We start from the raw sequence: 22,364 nt of genomic DNA on the forward strand, positions 1-22,364 counted from the left end.
AGTACTTTTTATGTTAAAGAAAACACTTAAAGATAGTCAAAATAATAAATTTCTTTTTCATAGATAAAATATCAGCTCTTATTTCTTAGAATGTTGTATATTACAAATATAATATCAAGTTTTTTAATATGTCCAACCCTTTTCAATTTCTTTATCCTTCTTTGGACTAGAAAATTTAATGTTTGGTATCAAAACTTGTATCAAGTTGTTTTGTATTGGAGTCATTCTCTAAACAAGTCATTGTTTTTTCCCTCATTTGAATCATCTAGTTAGCAAATCACAACAACATTTTCCAAATAATAAGAGAATAATTATCTATATCCACAATCACAAGGATTTCAAACGACCAACCAAATTAAAATAAAAATAAAAATAAAAAGTTTAAGGATTGATATAAACCCTAGTAACTTCTATCCTCGGAGAGACAACACGTGTCAAGAGTTAGAACCTCGTCAAAATTCCTTTTGTATTTGTAGAGGCAGAGGCACACCCCTTTCTCTCAACAAACACACCCTCTCTTCTTTATCTTTATTTATTTATCTTCTCCACTCTTAGCCACTAATTTCTCTCTCCTCCTTATTTCTTTTCAACTACACTTTCACACAGAAACACACATAATTGATAATTCAAAGATGTTAAAGTGTGCAACTTTAACTCCATTGGAGAATGAAGTTGTTGAAATCCTCACTGAGTTCTGTACATTAGGATTATCTAACTTGGAATCTGGGTTTCAATTCCCATTCACTTGGGGAAGAAAGCGATTAAGATCTGCAATCTCTGATTCATCATCATCACTTTCACCATCACCACCACCACCTCTTAAAGCAGAAGCTTCAAGTCCTGCAACCCCTTTTTCGTTTTCGCCTAGTGAATCTGAAGACAAACGTACCCTCCTCAGAAAAAATGTTTCTCTCAAAAGGGTATCTATCTTATTTATAATCTATTCAACCAATCACATAAAAATTACATTTTTTTCAATTCTGTGTAATATATTTTTTGTTTATTTTGTAGAAGAAAGATCATTATCTTAAGACTATCGAAGGGCTCACTAAAGACAATGGTTTGCTTCATGGAGTAAGTTTTTTAATTTATTTTTCCCTTTTTTGCTATGTTTATATTTAATAGCTAATAGAACTTAGCAATCAATTCTGGGTTTATAGTTATACCCTTAAGTCCTTAACTATAGCTTAAGATAACAAATTCTTGTTTATTGTTTTTTATTGATATGTGAAAACTGAAAATCCAATCAGGAAGTGAAGAATGTGAAGTATCATCTTAACATGCTGAGGGACTTTAATTTGAAGTTGAAAGCAAGAAAAGAAGAGGTGTTTATCTTCTTTCAGTTTTGATTTTTTTAGATTCTGTGTTTTGTATATTACTTTATCTCTTTTAGGATATGGGTCCCACTCCTTTTATTTTGATTCATGCCATTTATGTAGTTCCAATTTTTTACAGCTATGTCTTGAATCTAAACCACAAGAATTAGAAATCACTTCCATGGTTCACTCTCCACCGTTGATCCTTAATCAAACCAATGACACTGAGGTTGTTCCTAATGTTCAGTTCAAAATCCAACAAGAAACGATGTTGTTGGGTAATAGAAATGATAATGTGGGTCCAAATGGAATTCCAGATTTGAATTTATTACCAGTTGAAGAGCCCATAATGGAAGAAGAGTTTTGTGAAGTGAGTGTGGCTGATAAGAATCTGAGTAGGGTCATAGCAGCATCACAAGCCAGGCTTAAGAGAATTCAGATTTGCAAGATGAAGAATCCAATTGCTAATAATAAACTTCGTTACTCTTGGAGATGATATATTCTATAACTTTATATTATATGCTTTTGTTTTTCATTTTTTATTTTTATATGGCTCTTCCTTTTAAACTCATTTCAATGCTAAAGAATTTTGTTCAGTATTGGTAGAATGTATAATAGTGAAGTTCTTCTCCTAAAGATTTTGGAAACATGGATAAGATGAGGAAGCAATAAAGCTTGATATATATGGTTTAAAATGTTTATCCTTTTTATCGCATCACATTTTGCATCTATATTCACTGTTTGGAAATTTTGAGTATGTTAAAAAGGCTTAGTGTAAAAGAAAAAGTAACATGAGAATCGTAATTCATATTCATATTATGTTAGCATCATTCCTTCTGACTTGAGCAATTTCTTACTTTGTTAAAGTGTTGATGTAGTGGTGTAGGCTCCACCAAATCTCTAAGGTTAAGAGTTTAATTTATGAGATCAACACTTATTAGAAAGACAATCACGAACTCCGAAAGTGACTAATTTTTTACTCAGAAAAGTAAAGGATAACCTTGATAGTACCAAAAAAATTATCGGAAGTTATAAGTAATGTTGGTAGCATAGGTGGATGTAGTGGAGTTTTTAGGACACCACTCGTTAAATGTGTATATGTTCAGTCACATTCTTCAGCTGTAATCCTTCCATCTAGAGAAGAATTTCCTCTGTTAAGGAAATATTATTATTTTGATTTATTAATGTCACTAAAATTATGTGTATTTTTATAGAAGTATTTTTCATAATTATATATTACTCGTTCTTTCTTTTCAGTGTATTTTAATTAATGGTACATAATTAAATAGGAATGTTGTGGTAACAAATTAATTAAAATGCTTAGAAATTTGAATAGGATCTATAGAAATGACAGAATCAATCTCTTAAATAGGTTCTAAAGACAGGACAGGGTGATATCATATGTATAACTTTTTTATGATAAATTAGAATTATATTTTTAAATATTTTATCAATTGGTATATTATTAAGATTGAGATTTTTAATTAGGTATTATATAATAAGATCATAATTTTTTACTATACATTGTAAAGCATTTCTATAACGGTTTTGTTCTGTTCTTGAATGTCACTGTTGATGTCAGGAGGTAAATGATGTGTTCTAGTTCATGCCATTCAATTAAGAGAAAAACTTATATGAAACATAATCAATACATCTATTTGAATACAACTACATTTATGTTTGTTAATGCTATTATTTAATAATAAATTTTAATTAAAATTGAAATTTTAATATATTGTCAATTATCTATTGACTATCTCTACATAGATATATCTTTACACAAGTCTTTCTCCTGAATTAAGTAAGATATGAATTTAGTGAAGATATATGTCCATGTTCTGTGCTCTTTCAAATGTTTCTGAAAGGGTCTCCTAATAGAGGTTATTATAGGCATAAAGTCATTGTTTACACACAACTATATACTCCTCTCTTGGTGTTGCGTGCTATATATTAGCTTGTGCAGCAAGAAATAATTTATAAACTTTGCTCATAGCCAGGTCTAAATGTCTTCAATATGTACCCTTTCTATGTCTCTAAATCATAAAAAATGATAGACAAAAAACTTTATGTATCGACAATATAAGAGTTTTATATACTGTCAATTCATTATCTATTATCATTTTTCAATCATCGTTAATTCTTCAAAACAAATAATACAAATGAATGATGAATTATGTATTGATGGTATGTAAATTTTTAAACTCGTAATACATAAATATTACACTTCATAACATATTTATAACCGTACATCCAAGTTCTAACATTTTGAATATATCTGACAACCAAATTGATCAGGTTATTAAGAAATTGACTCAGCCTACAAGTCACAACAATGAAGCTTACCATGAAGTTTATGAACTTCAGGAGCTCAAATCATCCCAACTTCTTTTTTATGAAAAAACTAAATATAACAATGAAAAAATGTCATGAAACACTGATTAATAACTAATAAATATATTTTTTGGTACTACCAAGAGTATTTGTTCACCTTTTTAGATAAGGAACTATTTTCCTTCAGAGTTCACAACTGTTTTTCCCTAACAAGTGTTGCTCCCAAAATCAATATCTCGGTCTTGCGATCTAATAATAAGGTTTTACACCACTAGACAAACGCCTTATTGATATATAACTATGCACAGCCCATTATAATATATATTTCGGGTTAGCCCAAAACACAAGAAGGCCATACTGAATGAGCATAAAAACGTAGGGTTTCCATCGCCACACTATAAAAGGTAACTCATAAATGCAGAACTCTCAAACCCAACTCTGTATTCTGATTATTCATTATTGTTATATATCTTATTCTTTAACTTGGTAATCAGCATCATGCTATTATTTTATTACTCTTTTATAATGTGAAGCAGCAAGTGATGAGAATTTATTTTGGATTGTGAGAAACTCGCAACTCTATTTGCGAGATATGTTTATCCTTAAACTTCCATGACTCTGATGCGCTTTCACTCTTTTTTATTTTATTTATTAATTCTTTATTTTATCTTCATTCAAATTTACCTGCCATGCACGACCCTCTTCCCCTTTCTGATTTTGAAGCTTTCTGGGGTCATGTCACTTTCCTTTTGCAATCGGCAATTTCTCATCACAATGAAAATGAATTAATTGTTCTCATTTGTGAGATTTTGACTTGAGCAAAATATTTTAGTGGAATATTTTCGATATATATCAGTAGAATAGTTTTTATTAACTAGATATTTGTCTAGCAGTGTAAGACCTGCTAGATCTTAATATGACCAAAAAGTTAAGTGCATGAGACATCTACACCCTGGAAAGGTATTAGTCATTTAATTTCATATAATTCTTGATTTACGTATGATTTAGGAAGGTATTATGTTCAGATGTGATCATTTGTCTCTAATAATGTATCATTCTCTGTCCCAAATTAATCATATTATTGGAACCTCCAATCATCATAGAGTTCCATTGTTATGGGTATGGGAAGTGTCTCAAAACCTTAGACTCATTTATTCCTTCCTACATATCCACATAAACCCAACACATGTAAATAAAAGAAATTTTTAAAAAAATAAAAAGTTATAAAATATAACAACTTAATGGGTTTGTGATAGGATTGAGATATGATTTGAGACGAGTGATCTTTATTCATTAGGTTGCCATGTTATGCCTCCATAAACATAAAGCAGAGTGAATAGTGCAGAGTTTCTTCACGGGAAGTTCTTCTATGCCAAGAGCTTATCATATATATATAAAAGTGAAGACAACATGATTAGGAATACGGTACTTATTCATAGACTAACATGACTAGGAATAGAAGAATCAACTATTGTTTGGTGGCAATGGTGCACATTCCAAACAATTGGAAAGTAAAACTTGCAAAACAAGAGAAAAATATTTTGTTATATTCATAGTCTGGGAGCAGAGGAATCAAATGTCATAAAGTGCTCACAACCCGCAAATCCTATATTTATATATATTAATATAATAATATAACTACATATATCTTTTTGTCATAACTGTTATCAAGCATTAATGTTGTGTTGCTACTTTGTGACTAACAAGTTATCTATGCATTATTATGGGATGATAGTTTGTTGTTACATGATTAATAACGCATATTATATATATACTCACATGGTTAAGGATACATATGTTATTTATGCATTGACATAGTTAAAAATATAAATAAATATGTTATACTTGTCCAATTATATTATTAAGAACACACATGTGCTCCTGTATTCGTATGGTTAAAAACAAATATGTTATATGTACAGATAAAGACTCAATGTCATATTTAACACACATGTGATTTATGCGTTGATATTATTAAAAACACACATGTTACTCGTATAGATTCATTCTCAATGCCATATTTTTTGTTTTGAAATTATTAAGAAAATATAATAATAAATTTAATATTATTATAATAAAAAAATGAAATATATAATGTGATAATGTAAGATGACATGTGACAAAGATAACATTTTTTTATTATATTATTATTAATAGAAGTAACATGATGAAACAAATCTTATGAAATAAATTTTAATCATAATGGTGAAGTAATGACACTTCTTTTTTATGTTTGTTTCATTAAATGGAATTATGTTTAATTAACAATTTCAATTATGTTATGCATTTTTGTATTAATCTCTTTCATTTTGATATATAAAACAATATTTAAGATTATATAATTGTTCATAATTATTTTCAATTCCCAACAGAATAAACTTTATAAATGGAGCAAATATCCACATAGAATAAAAAGAATGGATTCGAGTAATCCATTCCCAACTCTGCTTTATCTAATAGAGTGAAATCAAACTTATCCCCATCAATACCATAAAGTTAACTACCATATTGGCTAAGGTCAAATACTAATAGTAATTTTTTAATTTGGAAATAGTTGAGTGACATTGACAATGGATAAAATTGTGTAGAGATGTATCTAACCAATTATGTTGAAGACAAATTCTATTTAAAACTAAATTTTAATTAAAATTAAACCGTTAATATATTAAGAATATATTATTAGTTATGTAGTTACCTCTCCATAGAATTTTTTCTCCATAATTTGTCGTCTCATTAACAAATGAATGTCTTTATTATCATTATGTTGGTTTAAATGGTATATAATTGATTCATTTTAAGCAAAGTCTTGAATTTAAGTCTTATAAATAAAAAATATTCACTGGAGACTTAGTCTCACATACTTATATATATTTTCGGTATGAAAATACCTATGTTAAAAAAATATGAATGTCCATACAAAAGCACACACAAGAGAGAGGAGGAAAGAGGAAAGAAGGAAAGTGGAGTCTTGGTTTGCATTGAGTGCTAGCTGAGCACCTCTGTTATACCATAAAGTGTGCTACTCCCATATACATATGTAACGAATTGTGATTGGTTGAACAAATATATTTGAATTAAAATTTAATAGTTAATTATATTTCTGATAAATCATAAGTAGTGACAAACTGTTTGTTTCGGGACAGTAGACGCACGTCTACTGGTGCGGGTGGCTAGCCACGTTTCTCTTTCGACGAAATTTCCAATCTTTGTTATGATTCCATTTCCGCGTTTTCCTTTTCAATGAAATACTGATCCTTACTTTTACTACTAATTTATTTTCTTCCCAAAAAAAATCAACTTCATCAACATCTCATCTTTATCTTTCATTTCTTAGTCAAACCCAGACAAAGTCGTAAATTCCATGCGACTTTTCTTTTCCCACTTCCTTAATTATATTTCATTTTCTCTTCCTTTTCTATTTCACCATTCTGGGTTTCCTTTTCTTACTTCAAAACAATAACAAAAACAATTCTTTCTTGTAAATAGGTATGCTGCAATTTTCAAACTTCCAAAGTTATCACCCATTTTTTGAATCAAACCAATATTCAATTGCTTGATTTGGGTTTTGGACTTTTGAATTCTCACCTAAGTTATTGTTTTTTCTTATTTTTTTGGATGCTGGTTGCAGTTTAAAGGTGAGAATTCTCCAACAAAGTGTGAAATAAAGAAGAAGCTGAATTTTGAAAGGCATTGAATTTTTCTTGTGTTCATAGTATAGCATAAGTCTGAAGAAAAAATGGGTGCAGTTTGTTCAGCGGGCATGGTTGAAGGAAATGCGAGACATGATGGAAAGCTTAAGAAAGATAATAGCTTTATGAATAGGAAAGGAGAAGGTTTATCAGATTCAAAGAGTGATGGTCAAGGTAAAAAGCAAAAGAAACAAGATCATAGGTTATCCATTGACTCCAATTTATCCACTTCAACCACTGAAGGGAGAAAACAGGTACCTTTACTGTGCTTATTGTTTTATATGTGTGGATCATATTCATATTTATTATTTGCTTCATTTGGATTTTATTCCCTTTTTGCCATTTTATTCTCTAACATTCACTGTTATGTAATATTGTAGGCCTTATAGTTGTGCGCTTGAATACTATACTTTACATCTCCATCACCATGTCAATTTGTAAGATTGACCCAAGATACTAAAATTTTGATGGTGTATTGTATGAGCGGGTTAGGCTAATTTTTGAATTTGAACCTAACTTGAGATGCAAAGGTTTGACCAACCGTAAATGTCGTCCAATCTATCTTTTGAACCTGACCTTAGACATGGTTAAATATAATGTATTCCGACCTATTTTTAAACAAAGTTTTCTCAATATTACTTACTGCTATGGATTCGTAATTTGACATATATGAAATGATATAGATGCAAATTTTCTCTAAATCATTTGCATAGGTGTATTTATGGTGAAAAGATTAAAAAACTAATGACATGTGAAAAGATATATGTAGGAGTATCCTAGATAACTAACAAAGAAGCAATTGAGAAAACTAAGTTAAAAATATGAAATTGTATCAATAGATAGGTTGTTGCAATCAAATGGACTATTTGCTTTGAGTCAAACAGATGTTATTACTCTGCATACAATTGAACAAGTATGTAAGAACACAAGTCAGTGGTGAACATGGGCAGGGTTTAGGCCTGTCCCTTAACCGATCCTAAATAATGATCCGTGCTAATTCTGATGTATGATGTCTCTTGTTTCATAGGTCAACCTTAGGGGATCTTTTTTAGGAAGAGCTAGTGAGAGAGCAGTAGAAGTTTTGGACACACTTGGAAGTGGCATGACTAAATTCAACACCAGTAGTGGGTTTGTCTCTGGCATGGCTTCCAGAGGGAACAGAATATCTATATTGGCATTTGAAGTCGCTAATACAATAACTAAGGGAGCAACTTTGTTCCAATCACTCTCTGAAGAAAACATCTGGTTCCTTAAAAATGAAGTTTTACAATCGAAAGGGGTTCAACAGTTAGTTTCAACTGATATGGAGGAGTTACTAAGTCTCGCTGAGGCTGACAAAAGGTTCTAATTTGTTCAAAGAGATGCATGCTTTTTCTGAAAGCTTTAAGTTTCCTTTATATCTGACATCTGGGGCAATTTGTAGGGAAGAAATCAATCTGTTCTCACGGGAAGTAGCTAGATTTGGAAATATGTGCAAAGATCCACAGTGGCACAACCTAGATCGATATTTCTCAAGGTGGGTTTGCTTTTACATGGCTTGTGCTAAGATTAGGCTAACTTATCATGACCGAGTTCTTAGATTACTAGAATTGCAAGCATTTCACATAAAAAATTTGTGTTTCAGTTTAGACTTGGATGACGTCGGCGACAAACAACTTCGGGTAGAAGCAGAAAAGATAATGCAGGAGTTTTCCAGTCTAATTCAGCATACTTCTGTAAGCTCGTTGTCATTTAAAATAAAGTACTTATTCTTTTTATCTCTTGTGGGAACCAATGGCTGAGAAAAGCCGTTGTTATCATTTTGGTTTCTTGCATGTATGCTGCGTGATATTGATTATAGATCTTTGACAAAAACGATATGCAATTTCGAGGCATACTACCAGGTTTATCTTATTTGTATGTCCTACACCTGATAAATTGTGTGTTCTTTACTGGCAAAACTTGGTTTTCCCGTTAAATGTGTTCATAATTCCTTCTTTAAATAATTAATTTCTCCTTTCGTGTAGGAACTATACCATGAATTAAATTCTTATGAACGTTTTGAACAAGATTACCAGCAAAAGATTAAGGAAATGGAGTCCTTAAATATTCCTCTTAAAGGTTAGAAACTTTATAACACAGTTCTTCCTTCATAACATATTTTCACAGTAGACTTGGTAATCCAATCTTGATTATAGCTTCTCTTTTCATTTTGACAACAATGCAATATTATTTTAATGCTTCGGATCGGGTATGTATTGTAATAATAATCTCACAATAAAAAAGTATTGGCTTAGAATTTTTGTTACCCACCGCCAAAAGCATGTCTATTTGTGGCTGAAGTATAATTCTCTTATCAGTAGACACTTGCAAATTAAAATATGTAGTGATTAACAGCTCTGTTCTCTTTGTAATCATAGGGGAGAGCATCACAATTTTTCAGAGTGAGCTAAAGCATCAAAGAAAAGCTGTGAGGATCTTGAAAAAGAAGTCTCTTTGGTCCAAACATTTGGAGGAGGTATATTATTGTGATGGAATAATTCCTAATTTTGCATTTGATATTTTTGAATTCTGTATTTCCATGTGTCCCCTTATTTGAATGGATTTTTAGGTATAAGGGTAGAAGTGAATGTTTTATGTTTTCAGATTTTGCAGCAATGGACTTACTGTTGAATTTGCATACTGCAGATAGTTGAAAAGCTCGTTGATATTGTTACCTACATACTTCAAGCAATTCATGAATTCCTTGGAAATAATGGTATGAGAAGTACATAATACAGTTTTGATTACATTTATTATGCACTAGGAATTCATCGCATCTCGTAAATTCAATGTTTGAAGTCAGAACTTGCTCTATGAATCACATACCTCATCTTTTTGTGGAAGAAAATCACATGCCTGCTATCTGTATGACATGATTTTCAGTAAAGCAAACTCATTGTAGACTAATTTTGGCAATCTAAAATGCTTTTCTCTGCTCGTGTTCTCTTAAAACGTAAGCTGTAATAAACAGCCGCTTTTCTTTTTTTGCTATTCATGTAGGTATATCTTCTGCCAAGGATGGTAAGGGTCCTCAAAGACTAGGCCAAGCTGGTCTTGCACTGCATTATGCCAACATCATCAATCAGATAAATACGATCGTAAGTGCCGAACATGCTATGAAAATTTGTAGTGACGTTACCAATCAGTTGTTTTTGTTAAGTTAAAGAAGTTTATTTCTATCAGGCATCGCGCCCAACTTCTCTTCCTCCAAGTACGAGGGACTCACTATATCATTCTTTGCCTAACAACATTAAGAGTGCTCTTCCATCCAAGGTGCAAACCATTTCTACAATGAAAGAGGTACACCCTCCCACTTCGGGATATTTATTACACTGCATTCCGATCCTTTTTAATGGTATCATCTTTTTTGGATTGCTTTTCACCAGAATCACGATTCACAAATACAGAGTTTTATTTAGTTTTGGATTATACTAAATGAAATTACTATCTTCTGTAGCTCTCCGTCACAAAGATTAAAGCTGAAATGAATAACACTCTTCAGTGGCTTGTTCCATTTGCCACAAATACAATCAGGTAAATGGAATATTTTGCTTCAACTTTGTTTTCCTGTGCTGGCCTTATGCTCTTAGATGAAAACAAATTTGAAACGTAGAAGTCCCGAAAATTGCTTATGATTTTTTCCTATTTGATATTGCTGACAGAGCACATCAAGGTTTCGGATGGGTTGGCGAATGGGCGAACACAAGGTTAGTAATAAACTTCGGTTTCCCTTGAAGCATGATTGTGTCTTACTCGTAATGTAAACAAATTGTAACCGGAGTAATCACGACAATCTAACATAATTTTTGTTTCTGATATTGCAGTCATGACTTAAGTGATGATAGCACAGCCAGAGAAAGTAGCCTGATTCGCCTCCAGACACTTTACTATGCTGACAAGCAAAAGATAGACAACTACATCATTGAATTGTTGGCTTGGCTTCACCATTTGATAAGCTTTGTGAGATCCAGACAAAACACAATGAATCCAATGCCGACACGGTCTCCTCCTAAAGGGCTTAATTTCCAGTCCAACAAGATGATACAGTTTCTATCGGTTGATCGTAACAAGAATCGGTTCAGAGCTCAACTATCTAAAGAGGATAGGAGGTTATTGGAGGAAGTGATTGCAAAGAGAAAGAATCCAGGAATCAGCAAAAGTGAGAATTTTGGTTTGCCTAACAAAAAAGAAGCAAGAGATTTGCACAGAACCAGAAGTGTTGGAAGTTCACCTATTAAGGACTTCTTTGCTAATAGTACTACACTCATCATGGAACACCAAAACGTTTTAGATGTTATGGATGGGTTAGCATACTAATTACTCACAATCCTTCATCCACATTTCTGTGCTGGGATTTTCTTATTTGCCAATAATATTCAACCTTCATTCTTTTTTACCTAAATTTTCTGTATATATATCTATATAAAAAGTATCACCTGATGTCATCATTGCTTAATTTTTAGATTACGTTTGTACATGGATATAATTGACTCCTATTGTTCTACAGTTTTTTTTGTGGGTGAATATAATGTATTATTGTAGTCTAAAGGAAATATAACAATTTGTGAGTATGATGGGTCAAAACCATTACAAGAACACATGATGATGAGTCATAAGATTTTTTCTGTTATCATAGGATTATACAAAGGGTCAAACATTAAACCTCAACTTAATTTAGCTACAATGTGGAGAAACTTTAGTACACCTTACTTTCATATAAGTAAAAGTAGATACTTTATGAAGTATAAGTTTAACGAGAGTCGGACAAACATTATTACAAAGGTAAAGATTAAGAGTTTTGTCCTACTTCAAGTTACTAGATTTAGGTCTTTTAAATCAACCATACAAGACGACGACGATGAAATTGACTGAGCTCTAAATTATATGATTCAAGTGGAATAAATGAAATGAAATTACTTTAGGTGTCATGTGATAAAATGTATCACTCAAAGCAAGCTCAGTGTAGATGAATTTTGAGAATCAATCTGTTAGTTTTGATTTCATTATGTCAAACGATCTTCATTTTTCTATGGTTCCAAGTAGCAAATCGAATGGCCGATAAAATTGTGCGCAAGAAAACAAACAACAGACACATGAACCGAAACTTTTATCTTAAAAATTAAGGATTTGTTTTTTATTTTACAAAGTAAGAAATAAAGGAGAAAAATGATATTTAGCAAACTTATTCCAACAGAGCAAATTTATGAAGAGGAAAACTAAAAACAAAAGATTGAACAGAAAAGATTTATAAAAAAACACAGAAATAATCGAAAAATAATTAAATTAAATATTAGACTAATTACTAGTCCTTCAGGATAGGGATCAGATTGGAAAATAGGAGAATGCCCAATTGTCGTAACCAGGCTTGGGTGGACACCCAACTCGCATTAAAATAGCGAGATTAACCCACTCATCATTTCCCGTTTCTGCCTGAAGGATCATACTGAATTAATTGTTAATCTCCTCTTTTTATAGAACCGAATTAGTTCTCTCTCCTCGTTCTACCCGGTGTGGGACTTAAATAATGAGAAGCAATGTATCATTCGCAAGATAAACAACCCTTTCTTCCAACCCTCTTCTCTCGCATCGTTAAATAAATACAAGATGTTTTTCTGTAAACATTATCAAGTGTTGGATAACTCTTCAGCTCAAGGAAAAACGAAGGGTCTAAACTTTTGAGTGATAAACCTCCAATAATAAACACCAAAACCAGAAACAAGTCCTTCCTACTTAAATTCACATTGGAGGAAAAAAAATCAGTTGAAACCAAAGTAGAAAGAGTGCAAACAAATGTTTACGCCAAATAATATATACAAATTGGTAAAATGTATCAAAGCTGATTTAGTTCTATTGATCTGGTGCTAAGAAGACAATATGAGAAAATGATAGAGATGAGTGATTGCAGTGCCAAGAATGTTTTTGTTCCATTTCCCATTCACAAGACTCAAATACAAAAAAACTTATTTATGAGTAATGAAGCTCTTTGTCACTTAAAGCAAGCTCAGTGTAGATGAATATTTAGGCACTTCATACTATATAGTTTGATATATAATTTATAAATATAAGGATTAGTGATGAAATTATATTATTCATAAGATAATGTTTGTCCAGTGTAGACAATTGGAATCGCATGGCAGCTTTGGTCATTGGCGTGGTGCATTTTAGAGAGTACAAAATTGAGTTGGAGAGTTCCTTTGGTATTGGCCTTATTCAATATATGTGTTTGACTAGTTGAATAGTTGGTGTGGAATTAGAACCGGGTTATTGCTTAAGGAAAATCAAGCATGTACCACTTGAACTAAAGCTCATTGGTGACTATATGGCAAATATGCACGAATACTTAGAGGCCCAAATGAATATTGTGAAGAGAAAAAAACAACATGTCAGAAGTGGGATTTGAACCCACGCTCTCTCACGAGAACCAGAACTTGAGTCTGGCGCCTTAGACCACTCGGCCATCCTGACATCATGTTTGTATTCTATGACATATGGTATGTGATTAGTATTTTATCCTTCGCAGATAAACTTTATGTGCTAGTTCCGGTTTTTCCTTTTTAATTCAATCTTATGATGTAATTAATGTTGTATAGTGAATTATAGATGGTTCGACTATGTTTACGGTTTGATACTTTGGTGAATGGACGGTTCTAGATTTTTGTTTTTGGTCCTATAATTCCAGTTATTTGAAAAATATTTATACCGATTATATGGCCCAATGATACATGTCACATTGTAAAAATACATGTTGCAATCCCTTGGGATGTATCATATTGTTTTGGCAAGGACTATTGTAAGCTTATTCAAAAAATGCGCTTCACTTATGTGCTAAGAAACAAATTGTGGGTAAAAATTTAAAATAAAATGAGTTTGAATGTAAAGTTAAATGAATAAAATGTTGTTATGGATACGTGAGATTGATCTTAATATATTGTTATTTTGAATAATTTGTTTTGAAGGCCAACACTTCGACCACTGCCCCACTTGTATTGGCACAAATGGACCAAGAACGTAGCTGATCATATTAAAAAAAATTAAAAGTACATGACATAGCTTCTGCATTAAAAAAATACGGCATATTTTCTTTAACAATAATTAATTCTAAGACAATTCCTGGGATAGTATAGTTACCACTAATTGTTTGTTTATCAAACTACATATGGAATAAAAAAACTCATGCTCATAGGGCTTTCCCCATCTATCTCAAAATGCTAAACCAAAATCTATAACTCGTCCTTGGCATCATCAGCCTCAGCCTTTGATGCAGATGCATCTTGTTTTGCATCACTTTCGGACTCAACTTCCTCGGTTTCAACTTCCTCTTCAACAGTTGCTTCAGGACTAATATCCAAGCTCAATTTCACTGAGTCATAAATGCGAGAAGTAAAATCCTTGGGATCATTTAGCACGAAACCGCTTTCAAAGAGAGCAGTCTGGTAAATCAACTGTGCTGTTTGCTTCACACTCTCATCCTCTGGATTGTTAACTACTCTATCCCTGAGTTCCTTAATGATAGGGTGTCTGGGATTGATCTCAAGAACCCTCTTTCCACGCATGTATGCTTGCTTGACAGGATCTGATAAAGTTTGAGACTGCATTATTCTCTCCATGTTAGCACTCCAACCAAATTTTGACGTCACTACCACACAAGGAGTGTTATCCAAACGGTTGGATATCTTCACATCATCAACATTCTCACCAACAAGGGAGCTTTTCCACCACTTAGTAAGATCCTTGAAGGATTCCTTCAGTTCCTTGTCTTTTGCACTTTTGCCTAGTTTCAGGCCTTCCTTGGACACATTTTGGAACTTTTTGTCTTCGTAATCCATCAGGTATTGCATTAAGTACTCATCAACTGGATCAGTGAAGAAAATAACCTGCAGCAGTTCAATAAAAAAAGTTTCAAAAACACGTCTCAACACAAGTACTATAATTTATAAAAATCGAGAAAGTAATGAGCATATAATAAACTTTTTAGAACCAAGAGGCTTCACATAAAAAATTTTGCACCTCATAATTTTTCTTTTTAAGTTGCTCGAGGAATGGAGATTTTTCCAATTGTTCTTTGTTGGTTCCAGTTATGTAAAAGATATCCTTCTGTCCAGATTTCATTCTAGAGATGTACTGATCCAGAGAAGTCAATTTTCCCTCGGACTTGGTGCTGTAAGAGTTTAAGAATCGAAAAAATTGTCAACTAATAAAAGCAGGAAAAATAACATTTCAGAAAATGATTTTTGATTACAAGGAATTGAGTAACATACGTCTCAAATCTGAGCAGTTTTGCCAAACGGTTTCTGTTAGTAGCATCTTCGATGATACCAAGTTTGATGGACTTCCCAAACTCTTTCCAAAAGTTAGCATATTGACCTCTTTTCTCATCATTGTCAGATGACACCTCTTCTGGACCAAACATTGATGAAAGGGCAAAGTCAATAAATGGGATTGATGAAACCTCTCACAAATACCTTCGAAAATACTAGAAAAAGGAAGCTTCCGGTTGACACAAAGCAAGCCTGAAAATTTAGGTCTGGCACAAAGAAGACCTAGATAACCTTGCAGACCAAAATAGGATTTGAACTCCCAACACAAAAGACTGATAGATTTGTTATCCCATACCTTTCTTGTCTTTGTCAGTGGACTCATCAGGATCCTCATCAGCAATCCTACGGATCATATCAAGGGCTTTCCTTATAAGTTTCTTCTTGATTGTCTTTAGACTACTGTGTTGTTGGAGCATTTCTCGTGATACATTAAGTGGCAATGAGTCAGAATCAACAAGACCCTGTTCCCAAAATAAAAAAAATTACATTCGTTAAGGAGAAATATTCTGATCGCAAAAAATTAAACTGAACCACAATCACACTGCAAGGTTACCTTCAAAAAGCTGAGGAATTTTGGCAACAATTCATCAAATTCATCTGAAATAAACACTCTTCTAACATACAACTTCAGGTTGGATTTATTTGCATTATAATAACTTTCATATAAATCATGAGGAGCTTTAGGTGGCACAAACAGGACAGCCTTGAACTCAACATCCCCTTCTGCACTAAAGTGACTCCATGCTACAGGTTTCTCATCACTAAAATCCTGCAGGACACATAAAACCAATACTTTATGAATATTAAGAACTTTAAGGCGAACTGAAATTATACTCCATGCTCTTACAGTATCCCATGAATAATGAAGATGTAAACACTACCTTGGCAAGAGTGTGGTAGAATTTGTTGTACTCTTCATCTGTAACATCCTTTGGATTCCGCAGCCATATAGCTTTCACATCATTTAAAACTTCCCACTCATAAGTTGTTTTCTTCACCGTCTTTGTCTTGGGCTGTTTCTCAGCATCTTCATCTTCATTTTCATTTTCTTCCTCGGAGCTGGTTTTAGCTGATTAAAAGATGAGATAAGGTAAGAGAGCCAACGCGAGTTGTAAAAATAGAAGAATGTTCAAACACCAAAACAATATATTGAAACATGTTATAAATGGTGACATCATCAAATGGACATCTAAAATTATACATACATGATTCCTCCTCCTCACTAGTCTCATCCACATCAGCAGGAACCTCTACATCAACCTCTTTGCTTGCCCAAAGATTGATAGGGAAGTTAATATATTCAGAGTATTTCTTCACCAATTCCTGTGAGAAGAACAGTATTGAGTCAGATGCGGCAATAAAATTTGGCCTAAATGCTTAAGAAACCTCAAACTCTCCAGGTGCAACAGCAGGGAACCACTTTTTAGAGGAAAATATAAGTGTAAAAGTGAAAAATAAGATTAAGAAAATGAAACACGACAAAGGATGATTCCAAAAGATATAACTGCTAGTTTTTAAAGGCATAACAAATTGATGAAGAACCAATAAAAAAGTTTTGTACTAATCTACTAGATTAGAAGCTTGGTACAAAAAACCAAAGATGAAACAAATTCTGCCCTAAAATACAATCCTAATACCAATTTAGAGCAAAGTCACCAAGCAGCAACACTTGCTGTAGATACACAGTATATATTGTTGTGATTTGATTAATGCAAAAACGCCTTGAGTTTAGTCTTACATTACACGTACATAAACTAAAAGAGGCAAAGTTTTAACTTATACTAAAATAATAACAATTAAGCTAATGATTTGGTACATACTTTAAGCTTAAACTCCTCCAAGTACTCGCCGGCCTCATCTCTGAGGTGTATCTTAATCTCGGTTCCACGCCCTAATGGTTCATTCCATGTATCTTCTGAAATTGCAAATGCTCCATCAGCTTTAGACTCCCACACATACCTGGAAGTAAAATAATGCTCTAATCAGTATGCAAGGGTATGTTGTTTACAAAAACAATCAAAACATTCGGGAGAATAATCAGAAAGCAATTTCAAGTGTACAAAAGACATACTGTTTATCATCATTATGTTTACTAATGACTTCAACATAGTCGGCCACAAGATACACGGAATAGAAACCAACTCCAAACTGCCCAATAAGATTGAGGTCTCCACTTTTCTGCATTTTCTCAACAAATGCTGCATGCATAGATAATGAATATTTCGAATTAGCACACATTTAAATCATTATTAAATATGGAAATTCTTTAAATAAATAACAGACATACCCGAGGTTCCAGATTTTGCAATGGTCCCCAAATTCTTTATTAAATCTTCCTTAGTCATACCAATACCTCTGTCTCTAATAGATAGGACTTTATTTTCCTTATCTAACTTAATCTGCCATGTCATCACACGCAATAACATGTTTTAAGCACATTTAAAAACAAGCCATTCGCATGGCAATTAAACCAGTATATTCATTTCTTAACTAAACATTAAACAATTGTACTAACCTGGATTTCAAGCTTAGCATTATCACCTTCACCCAAAATCTCCTTATCAGTAAGAGAGAGGAACCTAATCTTATCCAAAGCCTATAATGTAACAATAACAGGTGTTAATTTTAAGTTATTAAGCAAAAATTATATAAAAAACACAATGCATAAAAGGAAAGGAACTAACATCAGAGGCATTGGAGATCAGTTCCCTGAGGAAAATGTCTTTGTTACTATACAGAGAATTAATGATAATATCCATAAGCCGTGAAACTTCAGCTTGGAACTCAAACTTCTCCGCATTGCTGCGAAGCGATTTCTTCGAGATCGATTCCGCTTCCCTAATTCAATCAATTAACTCATAAATCATATTACACAAAGCTAACTACAAAAAAATATAAGATCAAATAAAATACCTCTTGGCGACATCTGAATCAGTTGAAAGACCGCTTGGAACAGCGCCGATCTTGTCTTCCACCTTTGGTGGATCTACAAGCTCTTCCGAATCAGCTTCCGCATTCGCTTGAAGCTTTCGACCTATCCAAATAACCGAATATTCGATAAACAAATTTGAAATGCAATGAATTCATGAGAATCAAAAATTGAAAACGACATTGCAATTTGCGCACCTTGATCTGCAAAGAGAAGGAGAAGAGAGAGGAAAAGAAGAGCGGATGGTAGCGTCCACTTCCTCATCGTGGTTCTCTGTTTCGATCACTGATCTGTTTATTACAGTTTAAACTTTAAACTGAGTTTGTTCATTTTTATATATATACTTGGTTTGGATTCAGATTGGATCCGTTTGCCACCGTGGATGATTGGACGGTTTAAGATGTGGCATTAGTTACGTGACGATTTTGTATTGGCCTGTATGAGGTGGAAATTGGATTGTCGTAGACGGTCCCGCTGAACGGCTCTTTTGATTGGCTACCACTCCTGCTTATGAAACGTGGCAGAGTTTTATTGGTCTTGGGTTCACATACCGGGTATGTCACGAGAAAAACTTATATAAAGACCTATACACCATCATATTTTGAGAGAAAGGTACTTCTGTTTTTTTGTGCTATAATTAATGATTATATTTTAATTAAATTTAAGTGGTTAATGTGATATCATCATTTTATTTCAGTGTTTAAGAAACAATGTCCTTTCTAGCATATAGTTTGGGAAATCCTTCAAACGTACTACTAAATATTATAAAAGTGAGAGTGCACCAAACACTTCAGAGTTAGGACCACTTGGAAGGTTTTATGACACATGGGTAAGATTCATCATTGATTGATAGACAAAGGTACTCGCACTTGAGATGCTCTTAATCATGAATCTCCACAACTATAGTCACCATCACTTCCATCCAGTGCAAATTCACACATATAGTAATACTCCTCTTTTGTTGTTGCTAATATTAATCCCCATTTAGTTTCCTCTTAAGTGTCATTCTAATAATAAAAACATCATATAATTCTACAATTATCTCAATTATAAACAAAAAAACATGAACAATTTTTAATCCCAAATATAAGTAAGTTTAATCATTAATTGAACAACTAAGTTCCCCTTGGGCTAAGAGCTGCAGAATGAACAGTAACAGAAAAAACAACCAAGTTCCCCCTTGGGACCAGAGCTAACGAAAAATCAGCCAAAAAACCTACGGGACAATAATGAAATTTAAAAACTTAGAAATGTGTAACACTAAATTTCATAATCTTAGCAACATAATAAAATAAACACATGTATATCTATCCGTCAAAGTATGGTTATGGTTTGATGGTAATCTCTCAATGAAGTCTCTTATGCCTAACATGACTGGGGAGTAATGATAGTGATGTGTTAGAACACCCTGAACCAATTACATGGAGTTATATAGACAATGATATGTTATTTCAAAGCCTGTTCTAAACTCTGTTTTAAACCAATCATATTATATTACGTCAGTTAAAAAAAATTAAATATTCATAACTTTATCAATTTTGCTTTATTGTGATTGATTAAAGACATGGTTGAGGACAACAAATCTCTATCCGACGTCATAGCTTATAAGTTTCTACTTAATAAGACAAGAGAAAGACAGGTTGAGGAAAATGGTTGGGCGTTACAAAATTCGGCGGGGGAAGTACAAGTGAGTTCATCAATCCATTTCTCTTTCCTTTTGCTTCTTTACAATAGAGTCCAACCACTGAAACCAATTCTGCACCATTCACTTCTGTTCCCGATAAAGAAAGAACAGAGGGACCCATTTATTTTTTATTTTTAAATTTCATTCTACCCAAAAACATACCATATCCGTTTCTTACATGAGGTTGTTCCTAATATTATTTTTAATTGAATAAGAATATTTTAGCTCTATTTTTTATTGTATCATTTTTGTTTTTAAATAAGAATAATTTTGTGTTGTTCTTAACCAAAAGAAATTAATGAGAGATCTAGATGTTGTGAAAAAAATGTAGATATTGTGGGACCCAAACAAAAATAAGAATTTTGTTTGTTATTGTGACAAAAAAGTGGGAGTTGTAATAAATTATAAAATAATGTGTAAGAGCAAAATAAGAATGAAAATGTTGTTTGCTATAGGAGATGCTCTCATGTCTCAAATCCTTTTCTACTTATTGAAGTATAAATAAAGTGTGAAATCTATGCATTATAAGTTTAAAGATTTATACATGAATAATATATTATCAATAATAATATATTATCAATCATTTATTTGTGTTCTTTTTTTTTAAAAGTAAGTAATAACTGAAAATTCAGTATAGCGTAAATGATAAACTAACAGTATATAAAACTCTTATACCAATACATAATACAAGATTTATGATATGAGTTAGAGACTATAAAAGACAACAATAGAAGGCATAAAAATCCCACACATTCCATTGTGCTCTTTACTTAATACTCTTCTTCCCTTCTTGTGTTCTGTCTAATTTCTATACTATGAATATATCTGATACAGTGGCGAGAAACCTAACAAAAATCTACGTGGTTGTGTTGATTCTGATCAAAACCTATGATGTTTACTATGGGCGAAGGTACAGTGGTTGTTTTATGGTGTTTCTTTCCACCACCTTGGTTGGTTCAATCCTGATAGTAACACTCATGTGGGACGTGTCACGTAAAGCCACCTACATTTTCATGAACAACAATAATCATAGACAAGAGATATGCAAAGGAGGTATATGTTGGCACGGTGTGGCTGTGAAATCACCGGCTTCTCAACTTCGCTTCAGACTCCCGAACCGCATGCCTATCGCCAACGACAACGACAACGCCGACGCCAATGCTCTCTAACCACCACCACTACCACTACCACCACCTCTCTCTCAATGAAATGGCTGTTTTCCCTTTTTGTTTTGAAGTTATAAAAGTTAGTTGCTTTTTTGTATTTGTCGTAAAAGTCAGCGATGTTTTAAATTGTGATTGCGGTTAAAGTTATGGTAAGTTATCGCAATCAAGCGTGTTAAATATATATCATATGTACTCATGGTTTCATGTCTTGTAGTATATATATATAGGGAATGGAGTATCTCCTTACATAAGGAGATAAGTTATCTCCTTCTGCCAGTGAAATCATGACATGTGTCATGTTTCACAATTTTCTATAAAATTATTTTTAAAAATAAACAAAATAGCATACATGTCACATTTTTATTGGTTAAAGGAGATAAGTTATCTCCTTATATAAGGAGATACATTATTCTTATATATATATATATATATATATATATATATATATGAAATAGAGAGAGAGGTGTGAATGTTTTTATACTTTGGGTGTAATGAGCTTCTTAAATCTTAACCCAATATCAAAAGAACACAACATGCATGTTTGGTAATTAATGTTATGATTGAGATGAATATATCTATCTATCTATATACATGGCTTGTAATAATAAGGATATGATGAAGATGGAAGCTTTATTATATGAATAAGTAATTATTAATCTATTTGTAAGAGAGAAATGTGACAACTCAAAATTACTGGGTTTTTTGCTGTGTTGTCACATAATAGATGTTAACAAATATACAAAAGAAAATGATAGATATGGAATAAACGAAGGAGAAGGTTTTGTTGGTGAAATGCTTACGTTACCATACAACAATGGATTTGAATGTTAGATTGTATATTATATATACTTGGGGGTTGTGGCGGTTAATATTTCACTACTTTGTTTCAACCCATTGGTGTCATCATGTT

The 22,364-nt window shown here is 32.6% G+C and overlaps 3 protein-coding genes and 1 non-coding gene across 5 annotated transcripts; 2 read left to right on the forward strand and 2 right to left on the reverse strand.

The window, feature by feature from the left end:
* Positions 430 to 1,944, forward strand: LOC109326220. The gene is made up of 4 exons (XM_019558918.1): positions 430 to 920; positions 1,012 to 1,074; positions 1,251 to 1,325; positions 1,456 to 1,944. Exons 1-4 carry the CDS (start codon positions 633 to 635, stop codon positions 1,810 to 1,812), a joined length of 783 nt encoding a protein of 260 aa, XP_019414463.1. The 5' UTR covers positions 430 to 632; the 3' UTR covers positions 1,813 to 1,944.
* Positions 7,048 to 11,863, forward strand: LOC109327098. The gene is made up of 13 exons (XM_019560123.1): positions 7,048 to 7,133; positions 7,276 to 7,590; positions 8,364 to 8,677; positions 8,760 to 8,852; positions 8,961 to 9,051; positions 9,343 to 9,436; positions 9,736 to 9,833; positions 10,004 to 10,073; positions 10,358 to 10,455; positions 10,541 to 10,657; positions 10,815 to 10,891; positions 11,020 to 11,064; positions 11,182 to 11,863. Exons 2-13 carry the CDS (start codon positions 7,384 to 7,386, stop codon positions 11,672 to 11,674), a joined length of 1,797 nt encoding a protein of 598 aa, XP_019415668.1. The 5' UTR covers positions 7,048 to 7,133; positions 7,276 to 7,383; the 3' UTR covers positions 11,675 to 11,863.
* On the reverse strand, positions 13,739 to 13,822 carry TRNAL-CAA. The gene has a single exon. It is a non-coding gene; the product is annotated as a tRNA-Leu (tRNA).
* Positions 14,409 to 18,909, reverse strand: LOC109327000 (endoplasmin homolog). 2 transcript variants are annotated; one of them, XM_019559961.1, is made up of 14 exons: positions 18,802 to 18,909; positions 18,589 to 18,709; positions 18,360 to 18,513; positions 18,191 to 18,271; positions 17,963 to 18,074; positions 17,747 to 17,873; positions 17,496 to 17,634; positions 16,881 to 16,998; positions 16,557 to 16,744; positions 16,229 to 16,444; positions 15,971 to 16,136; positions 15,616 to 15,751; positions 15,365 to 15,515; positions 14,409 to 15,231 (listed from the first exon to the last, which is right to left on the reverse strand). In XM_019559961.1, exons 1-14 carry the CDS (start codon positions 18,866 to 18,868, stop codon positions 14,578 to 14,580), a joined length of 2,430 nt encoding a protein of 809 aa, XP_019415506.1. In that variant the 5' UTR covers positions 18,869 to 18,909; the 3' UTR covers positions 14,409 to 14,577. The 2 variants fall into 2 exon arrangements, with proteins under 2 accessions (XP_019415506.1, XP_019415505.1); XM_019559960.1 differs by having other exon boundaries at positions 15,616 to 15,754.

This window comes from Lupinus angustifolius, chromosome LG14, assembly GCF_001865875.1.
Source record: "Lupinus angustifolius cultivar Tanjil chromosome LG14, LupAngTanjil_v1.0, whole genome shotgun sequence".
Taxonomy (NCBI): Eukaryota; Viridiplantae; Streptophyta; class Magnoliopsida; order Fabales; family Fabaceae; genus Lupinus; species Lupinus angustifolius.

What these genes read in the sequence shown, in the direction of transcription:
- LOC109326220 (XM_019558918.1), top strand. Translation starts at nt 633, where the DNA reads ATGTTAAAGTGTGCAACTTTAACTCCATTGGAGAATGAAGTTGTTGAA. An exon ending in ACAATGGTTTGCTTCATGGA is followed by an intron (nt 1,075 to 1,250) that starts GTAAGTTTTTTA and finishes AAATCCAATCAG; the next exon opens with GAAGTGAAGAATGTGAAGTA. An exon ending in TGAAAGCAAGAAAAGAAGAG is followed by an intron (nt 1,326 to 1,455) that starts GTGTTTATCTTC and finishes AATTTTTTACAG; the next exon opens with CTATGTCTTGAATCTAAACC.
- LOC109327000 (XM_019559960.1), bottom strand. Translation starts at nt 18,868, where the DNA reads ATGAGGAAGTGGACGCTACCATCCGCTCTTCTTTTCCTCTCTCTTCTC. An exon ending in GATTCAGATGTCGCCAAGAG is followed by an intron (nt 18,514 to 18,588) that starts GTATTTTATTTG and finishes TGATTGAATTAG; the next exon opens with GGAAGCGGAATCGATCTCGA. An exon ending in CACTGACAAAGACAAGAAAG is followed by an intron (nt 15,755 to 15,970) that starts GTATGGGATAAC and finishes TGTTTGGTCCAG; the next exon opens with AAGAGGTGTCATCTGACAAT.
- LOC109327098 (XM_019560123.1), top strand. Translation starts at nt 7,384, where the DNA reads ATGGGTGCAGTTTGTTCAGCGGGCATGGTTGAAGGAAATGCGAGACAT. An exon ending in CTCGCTGAGGCTGACAAAAG is followed by an intron (nt 8,678 to 8,759) that starts GTTCTAATTTGT and finishes GGCAATTTGTAG; the next exon opens with GGAAGAAATCAATCTGTTCT. An exon ending in CCATTTCTACAATGAAAGAG is followed by an intron (nt 10,658 to 10,814) that starts GTACACCCTCCC and finishes TATCTTCTGTAG; the next exon opens with CTCTCCGTCACAAAGATTAA.